The sequence below is a fragment of the Cydia splendana genome, chromosome 2 (assembly GCF_910591565.1).
Source record: "Cydia splendana chromosome 2, ilCydSple1.2, whole genome shotgun sequence".
Classification (NCBI taxonomy): Eukaryota; Metazoa; Arthropoda; class Insecta; order Lepidoptera; family Tortricidae; genus Cydia; species Cydia splendana.
The window spans coordinates 19,110,066-19,135,069 of record NC_085961.1 but is presented as its reverse complement, the minus strand read 5'-3'; the positions used below and the strand labels follow the sequence as shown (position 1 = coordinate 19,135,069).

At 35.6% G+C, this 25,004-nt stretch overlaps 1 protein-coding gene and 1 long non-coding RNA gene across 7 annotated transcripts in view; one reads left to right on the top strand and one right to left on the bottom strand.

The window, feature by feature from the left end:
• Positions 1-25,004, bottom strand: part of LOC134805504 (uncharacterized) — a 407,355-nt gene that overhangs the window by 46,438 nt on the left and 335,913 nt on the right. The window lies entirely within an intron of this gene.
• LOC134804801 (cadherin-89D) overlaps positions 1-25,004 on the top strand; it is a 91,829-nt gene that overhangs the window by 14,199 nt on the left and 52,626 nt on the right. For all 6 annotated transcript variants that reach the window (XM_063778072.1, XM_063778063.1, XM_063778055.1 and 3 more), the window contains exon 3: positions 22,016-22,115. In XM_063778072.1, coding sequence (XP_063634142.1) covers positions 22,016-22,115 — 100 coding nt within the window. The remainder of the gene's footprint in view (positions 1-22,015; positions 22,116-25,004) is intronic.

Here is a 25,004-nt window from a genome sequence, read left to right as displayed (position 1 = left end):
GTGGTCGTCATGCCGACAGGGCCGGTGGCAAGCTTCACCCTGCATATATCATAGTCAAGCAAAATTTTAAACATAGTATACTATCGGAAGTATCGGACCTTTCAGTTATTGAAATAAAACTTTAAAATCCGCGTGATCGCCAAGTCTTCCGTCACAAAATTCGCGCGGCGTGCCATATCTTTTGTTCCTATTGAGCCATTCTTATATGATCATACAAAAAAAAATACGATATAATAATAGATAGATCAAATGTTACCCAGCGTACGTAACAATTCGAGTGCTTTATGAAAACTAGGAAATGCAATTGTAAACATTATGACAAACAAACGTAAAAGAAATCGGAAACAGCGTTTATAAGCATTTCTTCAGTATTGTTCAACGCAAGTAAGGCATCCCACGACCGAGTTAAACTCCAATTCGTATCATGGAATCGCGTTTAGCACTGTCTTAAACACTTCATCATAAAGTTGACATTCGGCTGACTTAAAATTCTTATAACTTAGCAAATAAGCATTATATTTTGCAGTTGTTATAGCGTTTAAACTCTTGCCAATAAGGTTTATATTTGCGAGATCGCGGTTTCTGAAGATGTCGTTTAGCCTAGTTTTGTATGCCGTAATGTCGGCGATGACATCGCCTTTAGTTTTCTCGGCTAATTAATTTGCTTGGCTTAGAGAAATCCATGGGAGTTTTGAGTTCTCTTCAGTATTAAGCTAAGCATAAGCAGTCAAGGCCAGTTCATTTACAAAGGGTTATTAATAGCCATATATTATACATACATCGTAAAGATACGTATTTACGTAATCTAGATCATTTTGGTGATTAATTTTTGCATTTGCCATGAAAAAATTCATTCGGAATCCAGACTACATTTGCGAGGGCAGACGTTGAGCAAAACCTTAAAAGGTTAAAGGATGACTCACGTTAGACCAGGCCGTGTCCGACCCGGAGCTTCCGGCGCATCGTTTTCTATGGAAAGCATCACGTGATCGCCTGTCATGTCATAGAAAAGTAAGCGTCGGAAGCACCGGCCGGACACGGCCCGGTCTATCGTGAGTAATCCTTAAAGTTGCCTCAATAGAAAAAAATCACGAAAACATGTCTAATTTTCATTTATTTTCAATTGTAAATCGTTACCCTGCATACTAATAAATATTATAAATGCGATAGTAACTTTGTCTGTCTGTTAACTCTTCACACTGAAACCACTGAAACGATTTAGAAGTTTGGTACATATGAAGATAGTGAGACTCCAGCAGGAAGGACATAGAGTTTTTTTTTATCAATCATCATCATTCCACACAGATGAAGCTGCAGGCAGAAGCTAATATGTAGAGATAGTTCGAAATAAACGTCGAGTAACAATATTCGTATATCGTATCAAACATAACTAGCGACCCGCCCAGCTTCGCACGGGTTGACAAATTATACACCTAAAGCTTCCTCTATAATCACTTTATTGATATTGCAAAACTGCATGAAAATCCGTTCAGTAGTTTTTGAGTTTATCGCGAACATACAAACAAACACACAAACAGACAGACGCGGCGGAGGACTTTGTTTTATAAGGTGTAGTGATATTGCCACATATTAGCGTGTATTAATATGCAGCTATTTTATATTTACCTGTACACGATTAATCAAAATAGGTGAGTAAAACCGACAAACATGCAATTTTCCATTCATTCACAAACCAGTATTAAAATTGTGATCTAAATTCTAGCCGCTTTTGCAATGCTTCAGTGAAGGGCCGAACCTGGCTATTAGCGCACATTAGCTAACTTGGCCGGTAAAGAAAAACTGCTTCCTACCGAGTTAATAATTAAATATTAAGTATGAAGAAAACTTTGCCTTCGTTTTTGCCATTTTTACGAAAGTAGGCGCTACGCCTACTATTGCTTCGCCTCGAACTCCATTATTTCTGTCACCTGGCAAAAGATGTTGCAGAACCTCGACATAAAATTTCTCTAATGTTCATAGATTTAAAAAGTTTCTTGCTTTTTAGGGTTCCGTACCTCAAAAGGAAAAAACGGAACCCTTATAGGATCACTCGTGCGTCTGTCTGTCTGTCTGTCTGTCTGTCTGTCCGTCTGTCACAGCCGATTTTCTTCGGAACTACTGGACCAATCAAGTTGAAATTTGGTACACATATGTAAGTTTGTGACCCGAATACGGACATGTAACGTAAACAAATGAATTTTAAACATGGGGGCCACTTTTGGGGGGTAAATGAAAAAATGAAAAAAAAAATTTTTTCAAACTATATCATGTTACATATCAAATGAAAGAGCTTATTGTAAGGATTTCAAATAATTTTTTTTTATAATTTTCGAATCAACAGTTTAGAAGTTATTCAAGAAAATAGGCAAAAAATGACCATTCCTCCCCCCTTATCTCCGAAACTACTAGGTCTAAAATTTTGAAAAAAATACATAAAATAGGTCTATACCTATAGATGACAGGAAAACCTATTAGAAATGTACAGTCAAGCGTGAGTCGGACTTAATTACAGTTTTTAATCCGACCCCTACGGATTTTTTAAAGAGATTTCACTCACGTTTCACATAAAAAATACATTGTTAACAGTGCCGGATTACTTAGAGTAGTAGTTTTGTTAGAGTAATTGGTGATAATTTTCTGATAAGATAATCATTTTAAATATTTAACGGTCTTACCTACCAGTAATTGTAAGGTCAAATTAAAAATAATGTTTTAAAAAAATGTTAAATTGAGAGTTAGCTTAAAGTTTTTTGTACTCGTCGACTTTAATGGTTGAATTAATAAAGACTTTGTAACCAATAAGCAAAACAAGCACGTGCTTAGGGCACCACGTTCAGGAGGGGCACCAAAATGCCAGGTTGAAAAAGGTGAACAAATTTTAAAATTAGGGACAGACACATCGTTTTTACCACACGATTTTTTTTAGCTGTCCAAAAGCTAATTTGCAAAAATAATGGCGCGTAATTCTTTGGGAAACAATCGGTCGCAGTAGAAGAGTCGTGATTACATGCATAGATTCGATTTCAACCCACTCTTTTGCGGTTCGGCGTTAGGTCTTATGCGAGGCCTTCTGCCTTAATTACACTTGGGCGTGGATCCAAATCCAAGCTTTCCTCTTTCGCAGCTAGGCCTACTGCCTTTCTCACACTTCGCCAATTCAATTCCAAGCTCTGCTTTCTTGCATATTTTATGCATGAAAACAACCTCGAATATCGAAGCCTAAGAAATATCGAGCCCTATGCGAAGCTAGGCTGATAGAAAACTGTCCCATCCCTTCTCTGTACGAAATCCTGGATTCGCGCTTGGTTGGGACTAAAAGTAAAATTGCGTTTGTATATCGAAAAATTTTCGCGCTCGCTTCGCTCGCGTTTTCAATAACTTTATAAGGTATGATAAAGGTGACATTCGGGTGGCGACTGCAGCAACATTACTTTGTTGCAACGTTACTGCTGCAGTACTGTCAACTTCCGTGATAAAATGATGTGACTGATTTCCATACTAAAAGTAAAAATTTACAACTGTCTATCATATTGCGTTTTTATATCGAAAAATTTCCGCGCTCGCTTCGCTCGCGTTTCTATTACTTTCTAAGCTATGATAAAGGTGACATTCGGGTGGCGACTGCAACAGCATTAGGTACTCTGTTGCAACATTACTGCTGCGGCACTGTCAATTTTCGTGATAAAATGATGTGACTGATTTCCATTCTCAGCTGTAACGCGGCAATGAACTTCTCTCAATTTACCAAAAAATCAATGTAATCTTGATGACCCGAGGGAGAGGGGGCACCTAGAAATCCTTAGGGCATCAACATATCTTAATCCGGCACTGATTGTTAAAATTGTGTAATATACGGAACCCTTGTTTTTATGAAGAGAAACAACACAAAAACAGAAAATTTTGGTTTGCGAAATTAAATTAAAAACACCTATTATATTCAACCCTTGATTTCTTACATCAAAACACGAAGGAACTAACACCAACGATAATCAGCTCAACTCAGAGGGAAATAGAGGAAGTATGGAAAGCTCATAAAGGTCGGTAACCACATAATCTCTGTGTCCCAGCAGCAACGAACGCTGCGTACTGTGCAATAAAGCGCACCATGCGTTTCCGTTTCCGAGGCCCAGAACACATGGGACCGTACTCCGCGGCGGCGCGGCGCCTTGCAATGGAGCGACTCATAAGTTTGATGGTATTGTCTTAAACCAATAGCATGTGCTAAGCGCCCAGGGCTCGTGTGAGGTATTAGTGGAATATACCCGTGACGTATGTAATGTACTGTACTGGTGAAGCCCGTAGTCACCTGTCTGTAGTTACAAATATCTGACATCGCATGGTCTGATTCTTTTGAGCATCTTGATTGCGCTGATGAGATAATTGTCATATTTTTATTTAATTCAGTAATTTTAACTTTTAAAATCAATGAAAAACAATACACCCATTTTTTGGGCATTCGCGTAAAAATAGTAAATTTTTACATAAAGACATCTCCATACGAAGTGATTTTTTTTATTACTATTTAAAGTTGTAATGAGTGTTTTGCAATGTTGCACCGATCCGTGTGTTTACGCCTGTCAAAGGAAGGCATCGACCGGAAATTTGATCTGAAGGCTCTGATTTATATAAGTGTTAAAGGAGATAGAATACTTCATTTAACTGTAAGCGTTACTTAATGTAACTTGTCTGCTCAGAAAGTATACGTCCGGTAATGTATACCTACACCTACAAACAAGTTTAGATAGGTACACTACACCTCCCACTTACAAGTTGGTGAGAAATAGATAAGAGAGAGATTTATTTAAATTTTATAAGGTGAATTTTAGATTTATCAATGTGTTGAAATGTATTTGATTTTGTTTTTTTTTGGATTAGAAATAGAAAGATAATATATATTCAAAAACAAAGTATAAACTTATATTAATAAGATTCCGTTTGCGGAAAACGCATACGGATTCTTACGTTCATCTTGATCACCAAACCAGAAGGCCTACCGCGAACCACGTTCGACGTGTTCCCTCCCTGTCACACTGACGTGTGTCGAATTTACAAGTGCAACAGAGAGGCAACACGTCGAACGTGGTTCGCGGTAAGCCCTCAGACTGATACAATGTATGTACATATATGTACGTACGTAATAACGACGTTGGAGAGATAGAGTGGTACGAAGACGTAATAAAAATGCGCTGTTAACGTGAAAATGGAGACTCTCCAAAACATATCGCGCGAGCGACTAAAAATACGACAGTCAATAAAACTAATTTAAAGCTAATATTTAATATGACTCACGTCAGTCGCAAGCGAGCCTCATGAATTGCGATTGTAGGCGTCGTTAACGCCTCAATCGTTGTACCTCACTATTTATATATTTTAAGAAAACTGAGCTGTTACGTACAACATCAAATCCAAACTGAACGAATAATCCACCGATGTTCACGGACCTGCAAGCAGTATCCCCCATACCGCTAGATCGGGCCATTGGCCTCAACAAGTCGGAACTGCAGCTATGCTACTTTGCTACTGACCACGTGGTTAGAGCATTTAATGTGCGTGCGTTCACCACATGTCGGCAATCGGCATGCTTTGTATTGTATATGACGTACCTATAGTAGTCAATAATGATAGTCACCAGTTAGTAAGCAGAAGCACGTCTGTAGCTTTATTTGTATTTTTTATGAAATATTCAGCATTTATAAAATTCGCTTAGTAATTATTTTATTTATAAATATGTTTACATGAGATTACAGTAACCCAGTCATGTTATGAAACTAACACTAAACACAACAAAATAGAACATAGAATAACAATTACATTACAGTGCACACATGAAACGAAAATATGTATGTACCAGACATATTACATTACTTAGCAGACAATTTAACAAGATCTTCAGTCCCAGTATTATTTGCTTAGTTGCCCACACAAATACTATAAAATGCACTTCATCAGAATGAACTTAGGTAGTCAGTTTTTAAGAACTTTTCGTCCAAAAGGTTGAGTATCTTAATCATGTTAGGAAAATAATAATAAAAATCTTGTAATGTAGTAGGTTTCATCCTCCATCATTTATTTTTATTTTTACCTACTTTGTAACACTGATTGTTATGACTATTTCCTCACCCATAGCAATAAACTGGCGCGTCTTCACATCTGTCGTGGGAATTATTGTGACTCGTGGCAAAAAACGTAAACGTCTGTGGGTTCCGCGTTCCATTCATCACGGCTGGCAAAAACCAACTATGAACAAGAATCATTTAAAAACTTTATTTACCTACTTCCTGTTATCGGTATAGGGCCCATTTTGAAGTTGGGTTCAAAACTTTTGTAGTATGTTTAAATGTTGTCTTCTTTCCTGCGGACATCATACAATAATTGGAGCCTTGCTGCAGGACCCATCGTTAACTTTCATAATGTCCAAAGAAAAAACGCCCGATTTCCTGATCATTTTTGACCCAGTTTTCATATAGTTAGATCGGTAGACTAACTATGTATACCTCAAAAACATGTTAAATCATGTGACAGGAATTGATTATTTTATAACCCACAAAATACAATCATGGCCCACAATTCCAAGTTCCTGGTTTTCACTTGAGGTTGCTACAGTTTTCTTATAAGTTTTCATTATATATCGGTGAACCGGTACTCGTCATCTCAATGTTTAATTTCCGTTAGCGTTAGTTATTAACCCTCGATAAAAGTTGAATACTGGTCAAGAAACATACACGTAATCTCTATAATTATAATAAACACTCATCATCTATTCCGGCCGACTAGTTTGTCCACTTTCGGTTTTCATAGAAATGTATCATTTTAATATGCTAAGATGTTATCCGATTACGACTAAACGTGCTCTTAGAATTTCGTAACTCACGTTTCTTTTCAATCCGTTTCTTTTGCTTTTTTATCAATAAAAGTGAAATGAAGTCAGTGCCTTACTTACTCGTAAAAACAAGTGTTATTGAACTTGAAACCACTTTTTTCTTTGCAACATAAGAATTCGTTGCCTTTATTAAATTTGTGATATATATTCGCGAGTAACTTTTAACTTAATAAGACTTTGTTATTTAGTATGTACAACTTTACTAAAAACTCACTTACTTTTAAAGCATTCGCGACATAAAATGTAATGTGCCGTGCAATTGAAGAAACATTATTTTCAGGTTTTATGTCGGCAGTTACGATAAACTATAGCGTGTTAAAACTGGTATGTAACATTTTGTGAATCCGTTTAGACACGCCACAGTATAGAAGACTTAATGTACCTTATCAATTACCGGTCGTCCTTTAACTTCGCTGTAATAAGACCATCAAAGACCTAAAGCGAACGAAGTAGAGCACGTTACATTACCTAACACATGCGTTATAAAGTTTGGAGGTCTTGCAATTTGCATTGTTAGGGTAATTCAGTTGCACAAACATTAGCGGAATGAATGAAGAACCCTTAGTATAAATCAAGTAAAAAAAGCGCTGGTGGCCTAGCGGTAAGAGCGTGCGACTTTCAATCCGAAGGTCGCGGGTTTAAATCCTGGCTCGTACCAATGAGTTTTTCGGAACTTATGTACGAAATATCATTTGATATTTGCCAGGCGCTTTTCGGTGAAGGAAAACATCGTGAGGAAACCGGACTAATCCCGATAAGGCCTAGTTTACCCTCTGGGTTGGAAGCTCAGATGGCAGTCGCTTTCGTAAAAACTAGTGCCTACGTCAATTTTTGGGATTAGTTGTCCAGCGGACCCCAGGCTTCCAGGAGCCGTGACAAAAATGCCGGGATAACGCAAGGAAGAAGAGTATAAATCTAGTATCTAAGTTTGTTTACCAAACTAGGTACAAATCCAATATGCTTATGAATTACGAGCAATTAAGTGATTGATCGTGAACTAGTAATTTCAAAGATAAATCTTGACGGCGTAGTGTTGTCAATAAGTTTAGTTTTAGTAATGTTTCGTTTGTCATTACTTAAAATTTCTCTTAATGATATATTTAAACACTTTATGGTGGTATAATATCAAAGTTAATATACAAAACCGATAGCACTAAAAAGTAAGTAAAGTACAAATGCAAATTTCTAACTGGGCTCCTCACATAGTTTATAGAATATAAGGCGGGTCGTATTTTCAAGAAATCGATTAAGATCCCAATCAAATCTATCAGTTTTCTAATGGGCCCGTATTAGAAATCGAAACCGGCGTAGGTCATGCGCCTGCGACCAGTCCGCGCAGTCGACCTTGGAGAAATCACATTATGTAAACATTATAGAAAGCAAGTTTAAGGGAATGCGGGAGATGGCTGAGGATCTAACTTGGAGTTCAATGATCGATGGGCGATGCATCTTTATCACAGCTATTAGTTTCGCCTATGCGTGCACGGGCCTAATATTCTTTTGCCACAAACACCATGCTTGTCTGTACTTTGGCTGATGACAATAAGCACTACCAAGAAAGTAAACGCCCCTAAACCTTACCAAGAGCGTCGCCAGCTGATGGGGTAGGTGGGGGCAGTTGATATGGCCGATGGCCAAGGGGAGGGAGAGGGGGATACATCTAGTTACTTACAAATTTTATTCTTTAGGGGAGACAGGGGGGCATGCTGCCGCCATCACATCATACTAATAATTATAATAAGTAGTTTCTATATAATTAATTTAAATAACACCTACTTGTGAAAACGTAACTGACAGCGAAAAACCTGCGAAAGTCAAATATGTACCTACGACGTTACGAGAATGGCTCCAAAAGCTCCGTTTTTATGTTTGTCAACAGGTAGGCGGTGGACCGTAATGTGAAGATATGTCTAGTTAAAAATAACTAGGAGTGAACTAAAAAATGCACGGAAGCTTCGACTGGCTCTAATATAAATAAGCTCATATCTTGATATATAATTGTGATAAACGATTCCTTAAAATATCAGATATATACGCATCAAAAATCTGAAAAATATAAGTACTTTAATTAGCGTTATCTGTAAAGTTTAGCGTTCTTACATTAAAACGCTCGCTATATGTGACGTCCCACGGTCAAAGGTACCTTATGGCGGGTATGGAGTTATGCATACCCCAGTAATCTACAATAAATAAGCTATCGATAACACAAAAGATCAACCTTCTAGGTTGCGTAGTTACAGAGATATGATTTTTTGAAAATAATGTTGTGAAATTAGCAACTTTACGATAGAGAAGTTTTAAGTTTAGCCGCCTAAAAAACTATGTTCCTGGAGTAAGTTACATAGTTGACTACAAATAATAATACCTTATATATGTGAGATTAAAAAAATATTGCGACTTGTTCTGTAATGCAAATAGAAACTTTTGATATCGACTGATTTATGTGTATACTAGCCAATCTCTTGAAAATAAAGTTTTATTTCATTTTCACGATTGATTGCAATGAGCTCTTAAGATTTAAATTCTATCTATTAGAAAACGACACTGACAGACAGTTTAAGCAAAAAACAATACCAATTTAGAGGTGAAAATGTATTTTCTGACTTTTTCATATAAAATCACAAAATTGAATATTTTTACTTTTAATGTGACACACAATCAATTTTTCTGAGCACATATGAAAGAAATTCTGTCATTCAAATGAAATAAATCCTAAAACCCCAACTAAATACTATATTTAACCCCTTATGCCACTTTAAACTTACATAACAATAACAGTATTTGCTCCATACATTTACGAAAAGGTACCTTATGGAAATAAATCTAATAATACATCACTACAAAATATCAATCATATTACAGTTTATCTTTTATGAATAGAAAATATTAATTTACATTAAACTGCCCCAAATTTAATTAGTTCTTCGTCATAATAATCTTAAAAAAGACCAATAATTTGTATGTAATGAAAAGGTACCTTGTGATTAAGTTACATGATGAGGCATGATGATGATGGAACAGTTAGGATAAACTAATAATATTTTGGGGTTAAGATGGTATAAATCGTCTATTTCTTATCAATAATATATTTCGGTTGCTATTGAAGATAAGCGGCATTGAGGTTCAATGACCTCAGATATTCCATAAGGTAATGCGTCGGGTATTGGCATTTTTCAGCAAACCAATGGCTGATTTACTGCATGCGACCAAACCAAATGAAGATTATTCTAGTTAAGAAAGACTTGACGAGAGTAACTTTGGTATAATAGCAGGCTACTTGGATTTGTGATGTCGGTCTATGTACGGTTATAATATTTGCGAGGCGCCCCAACCAGAACTGAAATTATCAAATTAGTTTTGCAGAATGCTAATACAGTTCTCTACCAAACTTCTTTTCCCGTATTGACTAGTTTTTTTGGGAATTTTCAATCTTTTTTCCATAAGGTACCTTTTCTACTAAACTCTGAGACGACATTACTAGGCTTATAACTAACTTATAACAAAAATAAAAACAGGTAAACAAACGTTACGCATTAAGGTTTCAGATCACACAATAAAAAAAAATTGAGCATTTTTTCACCTCTTTACAAAACATTTCATATCTCCGAAACTAGAAACCCTCATAAGGTACCTTTTCCCGTGGAACGTCACATATTAGAAAATGAAGTGAATTAGTACTTAATCGTGAATGAATGATAAAGATTATGTCGATGGCGTCACTAGCTAGCTAAATTTAAACTTAGTTAGCCGCGCACGTTGCTTTCCATCCACACTTTCTTTGCAATGAATTGAACTTACAATGTTAAGCAGAAATAAAACTAAAGATATCTCATTCCGTCAACAACTGAGTGGTTTCATTCCTAATACAAAGGATCGAATAAGTATCCACCACCAACCAGGTATAAAAATTTTGTATGACAGCGGCTTCGTCTTATTATTGCATTATTACAACTAAAATAAAATGTACAGAGTGAATGTGAAGAGCAATATTTTTAGTTTGAGGTGCTGATTATTGTCGTTAACGAAAATACTACCTACTTGTAATCCACATAAATATACTTGTGTTTTTTTTTCTCTTGTGATATTGGTACCAACTTTTTATTTCAGCACCGCTGCACATAGGTCGGAAATCGCGATTTAGGCCGCCAAAAGTCAACTTTCTAAAAGTCGGCTTATCGCAAAACTAATTAGTTCTCGAAAAACACCACATCTTCACGGAATTAATCCCACCCCACCACCACCCTTATCAGTAACGTAGGTAATCTACCAGGTTCTCAAAACTCAGTCAGCACATACGTTGCACACGCGGTTCTTAGCACTGTTATCCGAAGCAAACATTTCTAAGCCAATATTTATTTATGTGGAGTTTATTTGTCAGTGAAAAAGTGATGGATATCGAAAATTCAGGTAAGTTTCTATTATTTTCAATTATTTTGAATTAGAAATATTTATTTTATGATATATATATAACCCACTACACATGACCCTTTTCTTGATAAAAAATTTGTTATTTTTTCATATTCAATTGTGAAAATACTATGCTTCCGGGCCCGTCCCAGTGATATTTTCTATGTCATTCTATAAATCAACTATATCTTTACATTTTATAAAAAAATTGGGGGGCACGTTTGGGCACTTTGTAAAATATCGAGTTTCAAAAAAATTTTTCGGAAATAGCTAATTATTACGTTTTTTTTTTCATTAGCATTAATATGTCTTTTCTGTTATTCTAGGTTCATCAAATGCCTTTGGTTTAAAAGTTGTGACTCGAAAGTACCTGTCTGTTAAGTTAAACGAACTAAATTTTCAGTCAATAACTTAAAAATTTGACTTTTTGGAAAATTGTCTCCTTATGCGCTCAGGTGACGGAGATGAAGAAAAAAGAACATGAAGCGTACATTTTCACATTTTAAATCAGAATTTAAAAAGAGATGGATTAGATCACGTCGCATTGTGGAAAATTTTGTGATATCTAATGAATCTTGGTTGGAAGGAAGCTCCGCCGCTCCGCTCATACGCTCTGAAAACGGCGAAGCTTTATATAAATTTGTATGAGTGGCATCCGATGACACCGACAATGCACAAAATACTGATCCATGGCAGAATTACATATTATTGGAAACTTAATAGTTCTCTTTGGACAACTTTCGGAGGAAGCTGCAGAAACCCGAAACAAACACTTTCGGCCTTTAAACTATGCCCGAAAGTTTTCTAGAGAATACTGCAATCTGGACATTTACCATAGGTTGCTTCTGACCTCCGATCCGCTTATCAACAGTACGAGAAAGATAACGAAACCTCGAGTTAAATTATTTCTGTCAGAAACTATGCAGCTATTGATTTCTGCTGAGCCACATAAGGCGAGAGCGGAGAATGATCAATGCTACCCAAGCGATGAGGAGGATTTTTCTTTAAGATATGATGATGATTAAATGTGGCGTGTGATTTATTTATTTATGTTACTCTTTTTGAGTAAATGTATCAGTCGTAATTACATTAGATAACAACCTTTGTATATTTCTATTAGTTTCTGTAATACATAATTATGTCCCAACTAGCAAATCTATGTGCTATAAAAGTTGAGAGCACGTTTTTATTTTCGCTTTTTGGTGCTATAAACGGTGTAAAAACAGTCGAGTAAAAGTCCTGTAAGCGTTTACTCAACGCGAAAAGGCGCACTTATACAGACTAAAAGTGTTATAAAAATCGAGTAAGCGCTGTATAAGAAGCAAATCGATGCTGTAAGAGTTGAGTAAAAGTGGATAAAAGCACTTCTAGTGTTTTAATAGCAACGATAGTGCTTTTACTCGACTATTTGTTCTATAAACATTAGCAATTTACTATTACTCAGTAAAAGTGTTCTATAAAAGCAGCCGCACTGCTTTTTCTCAGCAAAAATGTTTCGTAAAGGTAGCCGGATTGCTTTTACTCGGCATTTTAAATGTGTAAGAGTGCAGTAAATGCTTTTATTCAACTAATATGTGCTAAAAACGATCTCAGGTATGCGATTATATTTCAATTATTTCATTAAGTTTGAGGCCTAATCGTCTTCACGTGTCTAATAAAACAAAAAGGTACTTAAGTATTTTTTTACTGCTGTCATCCATGACATTTATTTTTACCGTGATTGTGTACATAAGTTTTTACTGTCTGTAAGTACACGTAATACAGTAAAACCCAGCGCGAAAAATACTTTATTGATAAAACCAAAGGCACTGGTTCATATATATTCATGGGCCGCCTATTTTCTTAAATTTCAATAAAAAATATTAATAAAAATAAGTAAAAATTTGCTTACACGATCTAGTTTCTGTTATATCTCATTAATTCGAGTATAAGTCGAGTAACTGCGTTTACTGCTACACTTATAGCACATGATGTCGCCATGTTTATGGATTTATAGTCCGATGGCCGACTGCATGAAACCCTACCTGATAAAAAAATTGAAAAATCCTACTCTGTAGGGGTAGCTGACTTTTAGCAGCTTCAACTGCTCTTGGTCGGCCGTGGCTTGACTTGGCAAATTTTGCGCAAATGGCAAAAAAGTGGTACAAATATTCATCAAAAAAACAAAAGTGGTCAGCTACATCCTGTGTTGGCAGGTTCCTGTGTCCGACCGAATTTGTGGTACCAAGTGAGCTACAATTTACCTCATCGAAAAATAGAATGTCACTTGTATGGTAGGATAGCTGCCATTGACTTTTTTTTTAATGCGGACGGACTGAAAACGCTGTCAGGCTAAGGTGAGGCCGACCAAGACATATGTCAACAAATTTAATGTAGGTATTACAATCAGTTGTTTTGATTCTATTCGATGATGTAAATTGTAGCTGTCACGTGGTACCACAAATTCGGTCGGACACAAGAACCTGCCAACACAGGATGTAGCTGACCAGTTTTGTTTTGCTGTCCTCAAAGGCAGCTATCCTACCATGCAAGTTTCATTCTATTATACGATGGGGTTTTTATTATGAATTTTTGTGCCACTATTTTGCCATTAGCGCAAAATTTTCCAAATTAAGCCGCGGCCGACCAAGAACAGTTGATGCTACTAAAAGTCAGCTACCCCTACAAATAGGATTATTCTATTTTTTTGTCAGGTAGGGTTTCATGCAGTTGGCCACCGGACTATATTGAAACGTCAACATGGCTGACTTGTGCTGTTAATGTAGTTCAAAACTCTTTAAAAGTACTCTAAGCTGAATACATTTTGAATAAAACCTGTAAATACACTTCAGCTCCTATAACAGCGGTTTGAACCCCATTACCCGATTTATGATATAAGCGCGCTGTTACAGCAGCATTGTTGCCAAATGGTTATTTGATTGCTTTTAATAGGCTTTTATAGCAACAGAGAAGAGAGTTAAGTAACAGTTGTATTAAAGCGCCTTATTCAGACAATTAGCTAATCTATAGCTGTTATATGATTTTAATAGAACAATTATGCTGAATAAAAGTGATTTAGTAGCGCTAACTCAGCATTTATTAAAAGGTGGAGTAAAAGTGCTAAAAGATAGTGCTATAAACGTTTATACGACATGATTATAGCACTAATTAGCGAAAATTGCTAAATAGTCGAGTTAACCGCTATTATACGATATATTGGTGTTTCAACAACCGTAACTCGGCTGTTATACGATTACAGGCCGAGTAAATCAATTCTTATACGACTATTTTGCTAGTTGGGGTTACTCTTATACCTAAATATAATATATATGTATAAATATATGTGTATTTTATTATTTATATATTCAATGGAAGAAAATACATATTTATTTACTGTAATATATATCATTAATATATAAAATAATCAAGCGAGGAGGAGCAAAATCAACATTTTTTTTTGGAAAAAAGGGCCATAAATTTAAAAATAATAATTGTAATTATCTAAAAATATGTTTTCTTAGTTCGAAATCGAATATAAAGCGCAAAAATGCATTAAAATATTTATGGCGGCCTAAATCGTGATTTCCGACCTATGTGCGCTGTCACTTCGCTGCCCCAATATTACAAGGTTCTATGTTTCACTTTTATCGAACTGAAATTTGAACATTGTCATAGTGACATTAAGTCGAATTTTAACTATCTTGAAAATGTAACATAGAACCCTGTAATATTGGGGCAGCGACTTGCATTCATCTTATTTAAATTCCAATACAATACCTACGAGAGTAACATTCTAAGTTTTACTAATATGTAAAACGTGAGAATGTACAGTCACGCCATTTTAACTTTTACTTCCCACAATACACCAATGGTGTAATTATTAGAATCAAATCCACTAATCACTTTCTAAATTATAACTGATTTCAGTTCGGTAGGTCAGAAAAAATGTGAAATTTAATTTTTAATTGCAAATAATTTTATGGAGGTGTAATAATAGGCCTGTTGCAAGTAACAAAGAATCATGGAAATAATGGTTTCAACGAAACATATATGTTAATATGATTCTAAAAAATGGCCCAATCTCAGTATAAACTGAAGGATTATTAATATATTTGTCGAATACCGATGGTCCTAAAAGGCGGTGGGCGCGTGGGGTAGTACGATAATGTATTACTTCATAGCTAAACCAGTATGCTACCATGCTACCAGTGCATGAAATAAACCTTAGGACTCGTTAACCATACTAGTGCCTACTATACTTCAGTACTAAATGTTTAAAAGAACTAATTGCTATGTTTAACTCAAGGGAGCGATATGAAAGTAAAAAGAAACCGTTTAAATCTTTATTCAAGTCAAACTAGGCCGGCTCCAGCCCTACGCCTCTAACATGAGAAGATTTAGCCCTATATGGGACCGGCAACAAACTCAGAGGGACAAATCTTTTCAAAACAAGTTAAAACAACACATAACACATCATTTCTTTATTTCACAAAAGTAAGCTTCTAATGAAACATAAGAAATCAAAATAACACTTGAAATAAAACACTTAGCTAAATGGTTAAAGAACGCGGGATTCTATAAGCTATCAGAATAATCCTTTAGGTATAAGCCTTCAGGAACGTAGCGAGTTAGGCACGAGGTTGGCTAACGAGTATGTCCGATCTCTAGCGCGGTCCGATCAAGAAGAACTACCAGCGGCGGAGCCTCTCCGCTCCCGCCTCAGTCAAGTTGGCAAACCTGCTCGACCAGTCTACCAACATACCGACAAAAACGCCAACTCGTGCCTACGCTCACTCGAGAGAAACCTCTCGACGTTCCAAAGCCTTCTACCTGTCATCTCAGTTCAACAACACGCCAATAGATGGCGTTACTCTCTACGCAACTTTATTTCAACAATGTGCCAATAGACGGAGTTACTCTGTACACAACTTTATTTATTTTGTTACAACCAAATAATACGTAGCTCAACATTGCTAATCGATTTTATACAGGCGTCTAAAATAATGAACTATAACGCTGCAATACGTCTTTCTGGTGTCAGGGTCCGACATATTCAATAAAATAAAAGTGCAAAATTCTCCAATCGGCCATTTTTACTGAAACGCCAATCAGAAACGTTCCAAACAGTGACGTCATCAATCCATAACATATTTCTTAGAGCAACATAGACAACCTCATTGACCGAAATCTATACGTGGGCACCAAAGAGTTCGAAAGGTGCAAAAAAAATGTTATTTCGCCACTAAACATTTATTACGTTCAAAAAATATTATTACACGATATAAAGTAGATATCTATTTGTTATTATTTAAATAAAATGCTAAATAATACGATATTTCAACAACAAACTTTTTTAATTATTTGGCTGAATGGAACTATCATTGCCATGTTGGCTGTCGTAACTAGAAAAAATGAAAAATTAAAAAGTAAAAGCGGCGTTCGGTGATTTTCACTCAAAATTTACATGTATCTAAATAATTCATCTTAAACTGCAACCGTGTGAGAGTTTTTGTGTAAAATGAGTTATTGTGATAAATTTTTGTAATGTATTTATCATCCCTAATCGTAATATATGGTGCTGAATTAACAATATCATTCGGATTCAAGGGAAATTCGTAACTGTAAGTATGTAAACAATATCTACCACCCTACCACCAACTAAATGATGACGTCACAAATGGCATGCGAGGCGTTTTCGCGCGAAGTTTAAACTAGCTATAATAAAATGCAATTATCTATGTTCAATCTTATGAGTATAACTGAAATAATATAGTGTTTTTCGGAACTAATACAAGTGTACCGACGATATTAAAAGGGTTTTCAAAATTTGTCATCAGGCCTATTATATATAACGTAAACTTCATGTAGGTCAACATGATAAAACCCAAATTGATGACACCTTCCTGTCATATCAGATATTGACATTGAAGTACCAGGTTTAAAGATGACATGCACTGGGACATTAACTAGCACTCGGTCGACTACCCTACGTATTGTTAGATGTGTTAGTGGTTACTACATTAGAATTATATTATGTGACTGTGATATTAAACTTAAACAAATAATATATTAATAAATAAAATGCCATTTTTGTTAATTAGGTCGACAAAACGAGCAAAAATAAACCGAACGGCAACCAAGCGGTGAATACTCGTTGAAGATGTAATTTCAATGACATTTACCAATATGCTTCCTATAACGACTATTTCATTATACCTACTTTTAAATCCGGTAAGATTATTGTGCTGATAATCTTCTCCAACTTATTTCACAATATGCAATTTTTGCTATTTCTCTCTTACAAAGTAATTTGTAGAAAGCCCTTGAATCCGTTATGGCCTGTTTCTAGACTATAATAAAGCGTGCTTAGAATGTAGACTACAACTTTGATAAGCGCTATTGAGCTGTGAGGTGCGGGATCATTGAGTGCAGCGATTCTTATCATGACTTGCTTCCATTCCTCCCATGAGACCGATCTTATATTTATTAATTTATTCATAGGTTTACAATTACTGTCGTAAAACGTATCAATAAAAGACTCTCGTGTAACTTGGTTTTATTATTTAGTATGTTTGACCGTCAAATCTGTTCAGATATCACGGAGCTCTTCTTTGTACAGTAATTAATAACTTCTTTAATACCTACTTGTATTTTTTTAAGTCAATTTTACACGATGAGTTGTAAACAGAAGATCAGAATAATGGTATTGTTTTCGAGCTTGAGTAATTGTGATTATTCGCGGTTGTCGCGGTTGTACTACTCACAGCTTAAAATAACATCGTCCTTAATATAAAACTTGCAAATAAATATAGCTACATATGTACAGCAACAGTAGAAGCGACATATTCATTCCGAAGGTACAGAAAAGCAGAAATTATGACGTATTTGTCATGATAAAAAAAGATAAAAAATGCAAATTCCTTACAAGTTATTCCAATATGTATTTTTTACAAAAATACATATAAATAAACACTCATGGATTGCATTGTATTGTAGTTTAAAAAAAGTGTCACACATAAAAAGCCTTTTGTGAAGCCGTCAAGTTGAAATGTTTTCTCAATCAAGTGGCAAGTGAACTCGCTGTGTTACTCTGAGTAAAAGTTGCGGTATTTTATCTTAGATCCATCTACAGGCCACCGGTATTATGGGAGTTATGAGAACCTCTCTGTCTGCTCCGTCGCGATCAGTGTGATAGCATGATTGGCGTTAGGGTTCCATTCAAGTATAGCGATCAACTTTCAACTTATAGCGATCTAAAACACAGCGACTTATTAAGTAATCATTAATTGAGGACAGGAGAGATCAGATCATTTTAACCGGAAAAAAGAAAATAACTTTGCTTCAAATACTTGTCACTAACAGCTACGGGATTAATTATTATGCAGTGAGTTTGTTACAATAAACGTATATTTAAATAACAACTATAATTTTGAATGGAAATTCCTTTTTCACCTCAGCAGCTCGAACAAGGGTACTTTGCTTCTTAAAAACAGTGAGCAAAATGCGATTTTGCTCACTGAGTCCGTTTGTCTCACTCAGTGAGCAAAATGCGATTTTGCTCACTGAGTGAGACAAAATTACATTCAAGTGATCTTTATAGTCAAATGTCATTTCAACATGCGGGGTCTAATACAAGTTCGATATACTTGGGTTCTATTTTCTCTGTCCCTCTAGGTATGTTCTCACTACTTAGGGTGAAAAATTTTGTGTACTACACGAGATCAAAGTTATTTACATCTCGTGCGCTTTTGAATCCCTTACTACGCTCAAGATTCTAAATTAGATTCACTCGCTACGCTCGTGAATCTATTATAGAATCTTTCGCTTGCACGGGACTCAAAATAAGCACTCGAAGAAATATCAAACTTTGATCTCTTGTTGTACAAATAACTATTCCACTTTTCAAATTAACTTGACATTAGGACATTTCACTATTAGCTGACTAAAATTCAACAGTAGGTAATCTTTTAACTTTGGGGAACTTTAGACGGGAATTTTCATAACAAATTGTCCAAGATTTTTTCTTGTTCGATTTATAACCTAGAGGCGTATTTTGATTGTAATAACGAGTTATGAATTTGATCTGGATTTGTCATAGATACGTTCTGGCAGTGTAAAAAGTAACGTTTCCGGTTGAAAGATCATATCCATAACAAATCCAAATCAAATTCATTACAACCAGAATACGTGTCCTACTACTGAGAATGTAACATACCATTACATGTTAAATGTTAACTTGAAGGAACCACTTTACTCTATAGCACATCGATTTGCACGTTAACTAATGCGATATTGTGTACCTTTTGTTTTAAGCTCGACGATAGATGCTTTCCAGTTAACGTGACGTAATTTGTCGCTACCAGTACAATTTAACACATTCACTGCCCCCAACGCACATGTGCGTTCAGCGTCATATAAGTTTGTGCCTAGGCCACGCCCCCTGGCAGTGAATGCGTTAAGCCGATCGTGGGAAATTATCAAAGTCATTCTTAGTACAACCCATATCATTTGTTATCATTATATCATTTAAATAAACAGTGGGATTAACTGCAGTCATCAATTATAATTAAAATAAGTTTCGCTTTTCTTTGTTCATTTACTTTCTTTCTTCGGAAACTGTAATTAATACAAAATATATACCTTTGTTATTAATTGTACCGATGAAAAGTACTTTCTATGTGATACTCGTACGTTGTATTAAAGTACATAATTGCCATATTTATTCTACGGTACGCGTTTCACGCGTTTTCTATGAACTGAATGAAATCGAAAATGAAAGTAGCTGATCCGCTGTCTAAATTGTTAATAATCCTGCAAACAAACTGTTAGTTAAATCAGTGCCAAATCGATTATGGCATGGGTTGCGTCATTTTCCGTATTTGTCAAGAATAAAAATTAAAAACATTCGATTCTATAAAGAGAAATTTTGAAGAGACAAACCAATTTGAAATTAATTAATGTATTTATTTTATTTGTGAATTTTGGTTTTTGTTTTTATTATTAATGGTGATTTACTTCATTTTTGTTAACTGTTTATTTGGGACAATATTGAATTAATTCTTGCAAGTTATGTAGGTATGGTTTATGTACATATGTCTATAATGTCTAAATAACAGAATAAAACCTAGGCTAAGGGTCGGTTGCATCACACCGTCTGTCACCGTTAAAGTGTTCGCTAAATTTTATTGTATGGGAAGTTTCATACTACTCTGCTAATTGACGTTGATCAGTCCGCTAAATATGGTTGGTGTGACTGGCCCTTAGTATATATATACGATACTGCTCTATTTAGTTAGCTATAAATAACTAAAGAGGTTATAAAATCACCGAAGCAAAAAAAAAAGAGTTCGTGGCTTGGTCTGGTATATAGCATAATAATTAATTATGCTGTATAAGTATAATTGGAATATTGCTAGACGTTTCCATTGAAGGAAGTACAACCAGGGTGACTATGACTACAAAGGTATTTACGGACGCTTGGCATTTTATCAAGGCTAATTAAGAGAGTTTAGTACTAGCATACCTTTAACTATCAAGGGAAAAAATGCAAATTGCCAAATAAAGTTCCGTTTGAAAGCAAGTCACTTGCAATGGCTCATTGACAAATAGTGAAAAGACAAACTGCAAATGCAAACAATGATTGCACATCTCAAAGCTAAATTGGTAATAAAGCCATTAAGGTTTAAGGGTTAGGAAACCCGATGCCGATGGGAAATTCACCATAACCGGTGTCGTCACCAGATTTGTCGCGGAACCTCTGTTGACGGTCCGTTAACTTGCGCAAACTTGGGCTCTTGTTCTGAAAGGTACTAAAATCTCAACGTTGGATAAGAGTGTGCAAACCTATGTAAATTTAGTGAACTGCGTGAACTGCAATAGGTATTTGTTTAAAGCTCGCTAAGTTTGGACACTGAAGAGTAACTGAGCACAAACTATAACATTGCAACACAAATTTAAAATCATATTTAAATAATCATTAAAATATTCAACGTCTGCCCCTCATCTTAGTACAATCTCTGGAAGCATCCTTAAGAAATCAGAGTTGCACTCGGCACGCTTATCCCAAATATTGTCTGAGGCACTAGTATTTACGAAAGCGAAAACATTTTGCCCTTGCTATTCACAGGGCAAACTATTAGAACTATTCCGGTGTCGTCACGATGCTTTTCGTAAACGAAGAACACTGATAAAAGGTATTGATATTTCATCATTGGCATACGATTCTGACCGAACCCTCGGCCTCACTCCGATTTGGAAGATATGGATAAAAATTGTATACTTTGATTTGTGTAAGTTGTATTTATTATTAGGTAGGTAATATTACAATTGTACTAAAATATACATGACATAGAGTTCATTTAACTTATATGTTCTTGTACTTTGTAGTGGTACAACATTTGACTGTAAGTACTGTAACCCCAATAGGAATTGTCCATATAAGAAGATCGGGATAACTACAAGGCCAAATAAGTAAATCAGTGGCAAAGTGACAATAGTATCAACAAGACAATGGGGCTATTCCCATCTTAACACAATTCGAACGGGTCCAAATACTTGCGAAATATTTTCACACAAGGCTTTCAATGGCCTATTCTAACGTCGCTAGACATATCAGGGCATTTGGCTACTTATTGTAGGTATGGGAGAATCTCAATTGATATATTAGAATGTGTTTATAAGGAGGATCATGTGTAAAAAGTATACAATTGAAATGTTTATCCAATTGTAAAATAACCTTCATTGTTTCAGGTTGCAATTTCTACCCCGTTGGCGAGTATCTGAAATTTGTCAGAATACCGGAAAATCTACAAGTGGGGGATGACGTTCTAAAAGTGGAAGTTCATCCAAGGTTAGTTCTGGCTAATTATTAATAGTCTTAATGTCACTTCTACACCAGTGTTAAATGTTAAGTTAACGAAATATGTACTTAAAGGGTATAAACTATGTAATAAACCCTTTAAGTACTTATTTCGTTCGATAGCCTAGGTTTACTGTTATGGCGGTGGCATTTTCTGAAGTAAGTACCTTAAGAAATATTTCGGTCAAGTACTTTAAGATGTATAGATATTGGTCAAGACGAAACAATGTATAGCAATCCAAAACCCATTAGGACTAAGTTAGACTGGACAACAAATCCGTCACAAATCTGCATGACCGCTTGCAAAACTGACCTAATTCTATGTAGGTACCATTGCATTACAAAATTTACTGTTTTCATTTTAGGGTCCAATTTGCTTTGAATTTATTTCATGAGTCCTTTGTCGTGAGAAAGGATCGAGATGTTTGGATTACCATCTCCATACCAGGCTGTAATGTAACTAGTCTAATCTTTACTTTATTACTGTAGCAATACGAGTTCTCATGCTTTGTATTTAGCATTGGGACAACATGAGCCATTTTTCTTCTTAATTGACATGGATTTGGATTCGTATTGGTAGGTAGGTATGTGTTTTGAATTACAATGGGAGTTGGTCGCTTGCTGCATCTTTGAGAACAATGGGCACATTGGAATTCGTGTTATAAGGTATTGTAAAAGTATGGAATTTAATTATTTTACACGTCATGAATAATAGAAAAGGTCTTAGGTAACAAACACATTTTGATTCAACGGACATGTCAAGAATAGGAGAGATGTATGAACCTGTACCGTCATAAAATCATTAAAATCAACGATGTTTTTATGGATTTTTAAGTTTTTAGCATTGACATTTTTAACGAGCTGTCTGATTTTAAGTATTTTACGGATAATTATGTTTTCTTGTGGTTGATTTTAAACATTACTGAAGACAAGAAGACACTTAACATTGTAGGACAGTAGGCTTAGCTCAGGAGCGCCGCGAGGTAGACTACCCGTATCTCTTTAATTAATATATAATTAATAAAAGACTGGTAGTCTATCTCGCGGGGGAGATACTGTTGCGGCGTTCCTGTGCTAAGCCTAGAAATATATGGTACGCATATCCATTAGTATATTCCGCAAGTGGATCAGTTAAAAATTTGAGTTTTATAAAAAATAAACTTCCAATTACCTTGATTGTTTTGAAAGGGAAACGTTCGCCTTTGTACTAATGATTTGTGTTCTTTCATGTTTTATGTTTCTTTTTGTACAATAAAGTGTTTTACTACTACTACTTTAATCTAGCATATATATAGCATAGCATAAGATTTATAGGTGCATATAAGTATAATGTATACCTACTGCGAAAGTGTTCTCGTAATATCATATACGATATTGGTATCAAACCAGTATGTTACGTTAGGGTTAAGTCTGAATGGGGTTAGTGGCTGCAGTGTGAAAAACTAACTCGCCAAGCGGGCCATGAAAAAGTTCGTTATGATGCGGCCCCTAGATTAGCAGCCCTGTTTTTTATAGTAGACACGACGTTCTGAGTAGGCTTGCGTGATATTAGCCGACTGGGCGTGTTCGGATGTAAAAAACTTGACATTGTAAACAAATTTAAATAGAAAGGTAACACTCTAGAAAAAAGTATCTAGGTATGCACTGTTACTAACTAGTTTAACAGGTAGCTCACTAAACTATTCTAATAATACGTTGGTACTAAAATCTTGAATGTATCTACTGAGCCGAGCCTAACATTTAGTAGGTACTTTTCAAATGACTTCAATGGCAATATTTCTGTCAAATGAATATGCTTGTTGTGCTCATTTTGGGCGTCACAGTTGGTACTGACTGATGTTTAGTAATTTGCGGTTACAGACACTCAACGAGCGTAACCACGCATATAACTTTACCAAGTTTCTTGTTTAACTAGTCTGCATTAAAATAATAGACACGTCATTTTAGTTAATAGTGCGTGCCTATTCACCTACTACTACTTTACATTATTCTGTTAAAAGTATCAACAAACTGAAATGAGAACTACATACTTAGATAGGGGCCCGTTTCTCAAAAGCTTGTAACTTTGAATACAAGCGAATGTCACTTTTTGACAGTTTTTGTTAGAAAGGGACTCCCACTTGTATTACAAGTTACAAGCTTTTGAGAAACGGGCCCCTGGACGCGCCAAATATACGAAGTCAAATAAATAGAAATAGAAATAGTTGCGCTTGATATGTAGTTATGTACGTTGTTTAGCATTTTAGCTACTTCTAAGAGACCTTCAGACAAAAAATGTCTTCTGTTCCCGGAGCTATAATTAGTTATTTATTTATTTAATCTTTATTGCACATAAGAAAACACACTGTACAAAAGGCGAACTTAATGCCATAAGGCATTCTCTACCAGTCAACCTTTATATTATAATACTTATACCTACTTGAAAATACCTATGATTACTCGCTAAAAGCTTATCATCTCATAGTCATATTGTCTACAAATATACCTAATCATATATCTACCGTTTTGTATCATGGGTATTTAGTTTTCTCGACTGGGAAGCCGAAGTGATGGAAAACCACGAGCCAGATGGTCGGACGACATTAGATAGACCTGGCATAGAACCGCCGCATTAAGAACAACACGGAAATCCACGAAAGAGGCATATGTTCAGCAGTGTACGCAAATATGCTGAGAAGAAGAAGATAAACTAATTTTAGTCCCAAAGCTCAGCTACCTTCTTCTAGAAAGTGACCGTGCAACAGTCAAAGATAAGTGGTAGACCTAGGACCCATTTCTCGAACGATATTAGACTAATATTATTAGTCCACGGACTGTCAAATCGTATGGGTTGTCATGACAACACACTAATAATATTAGACTAATATCGTTCGAGAAATG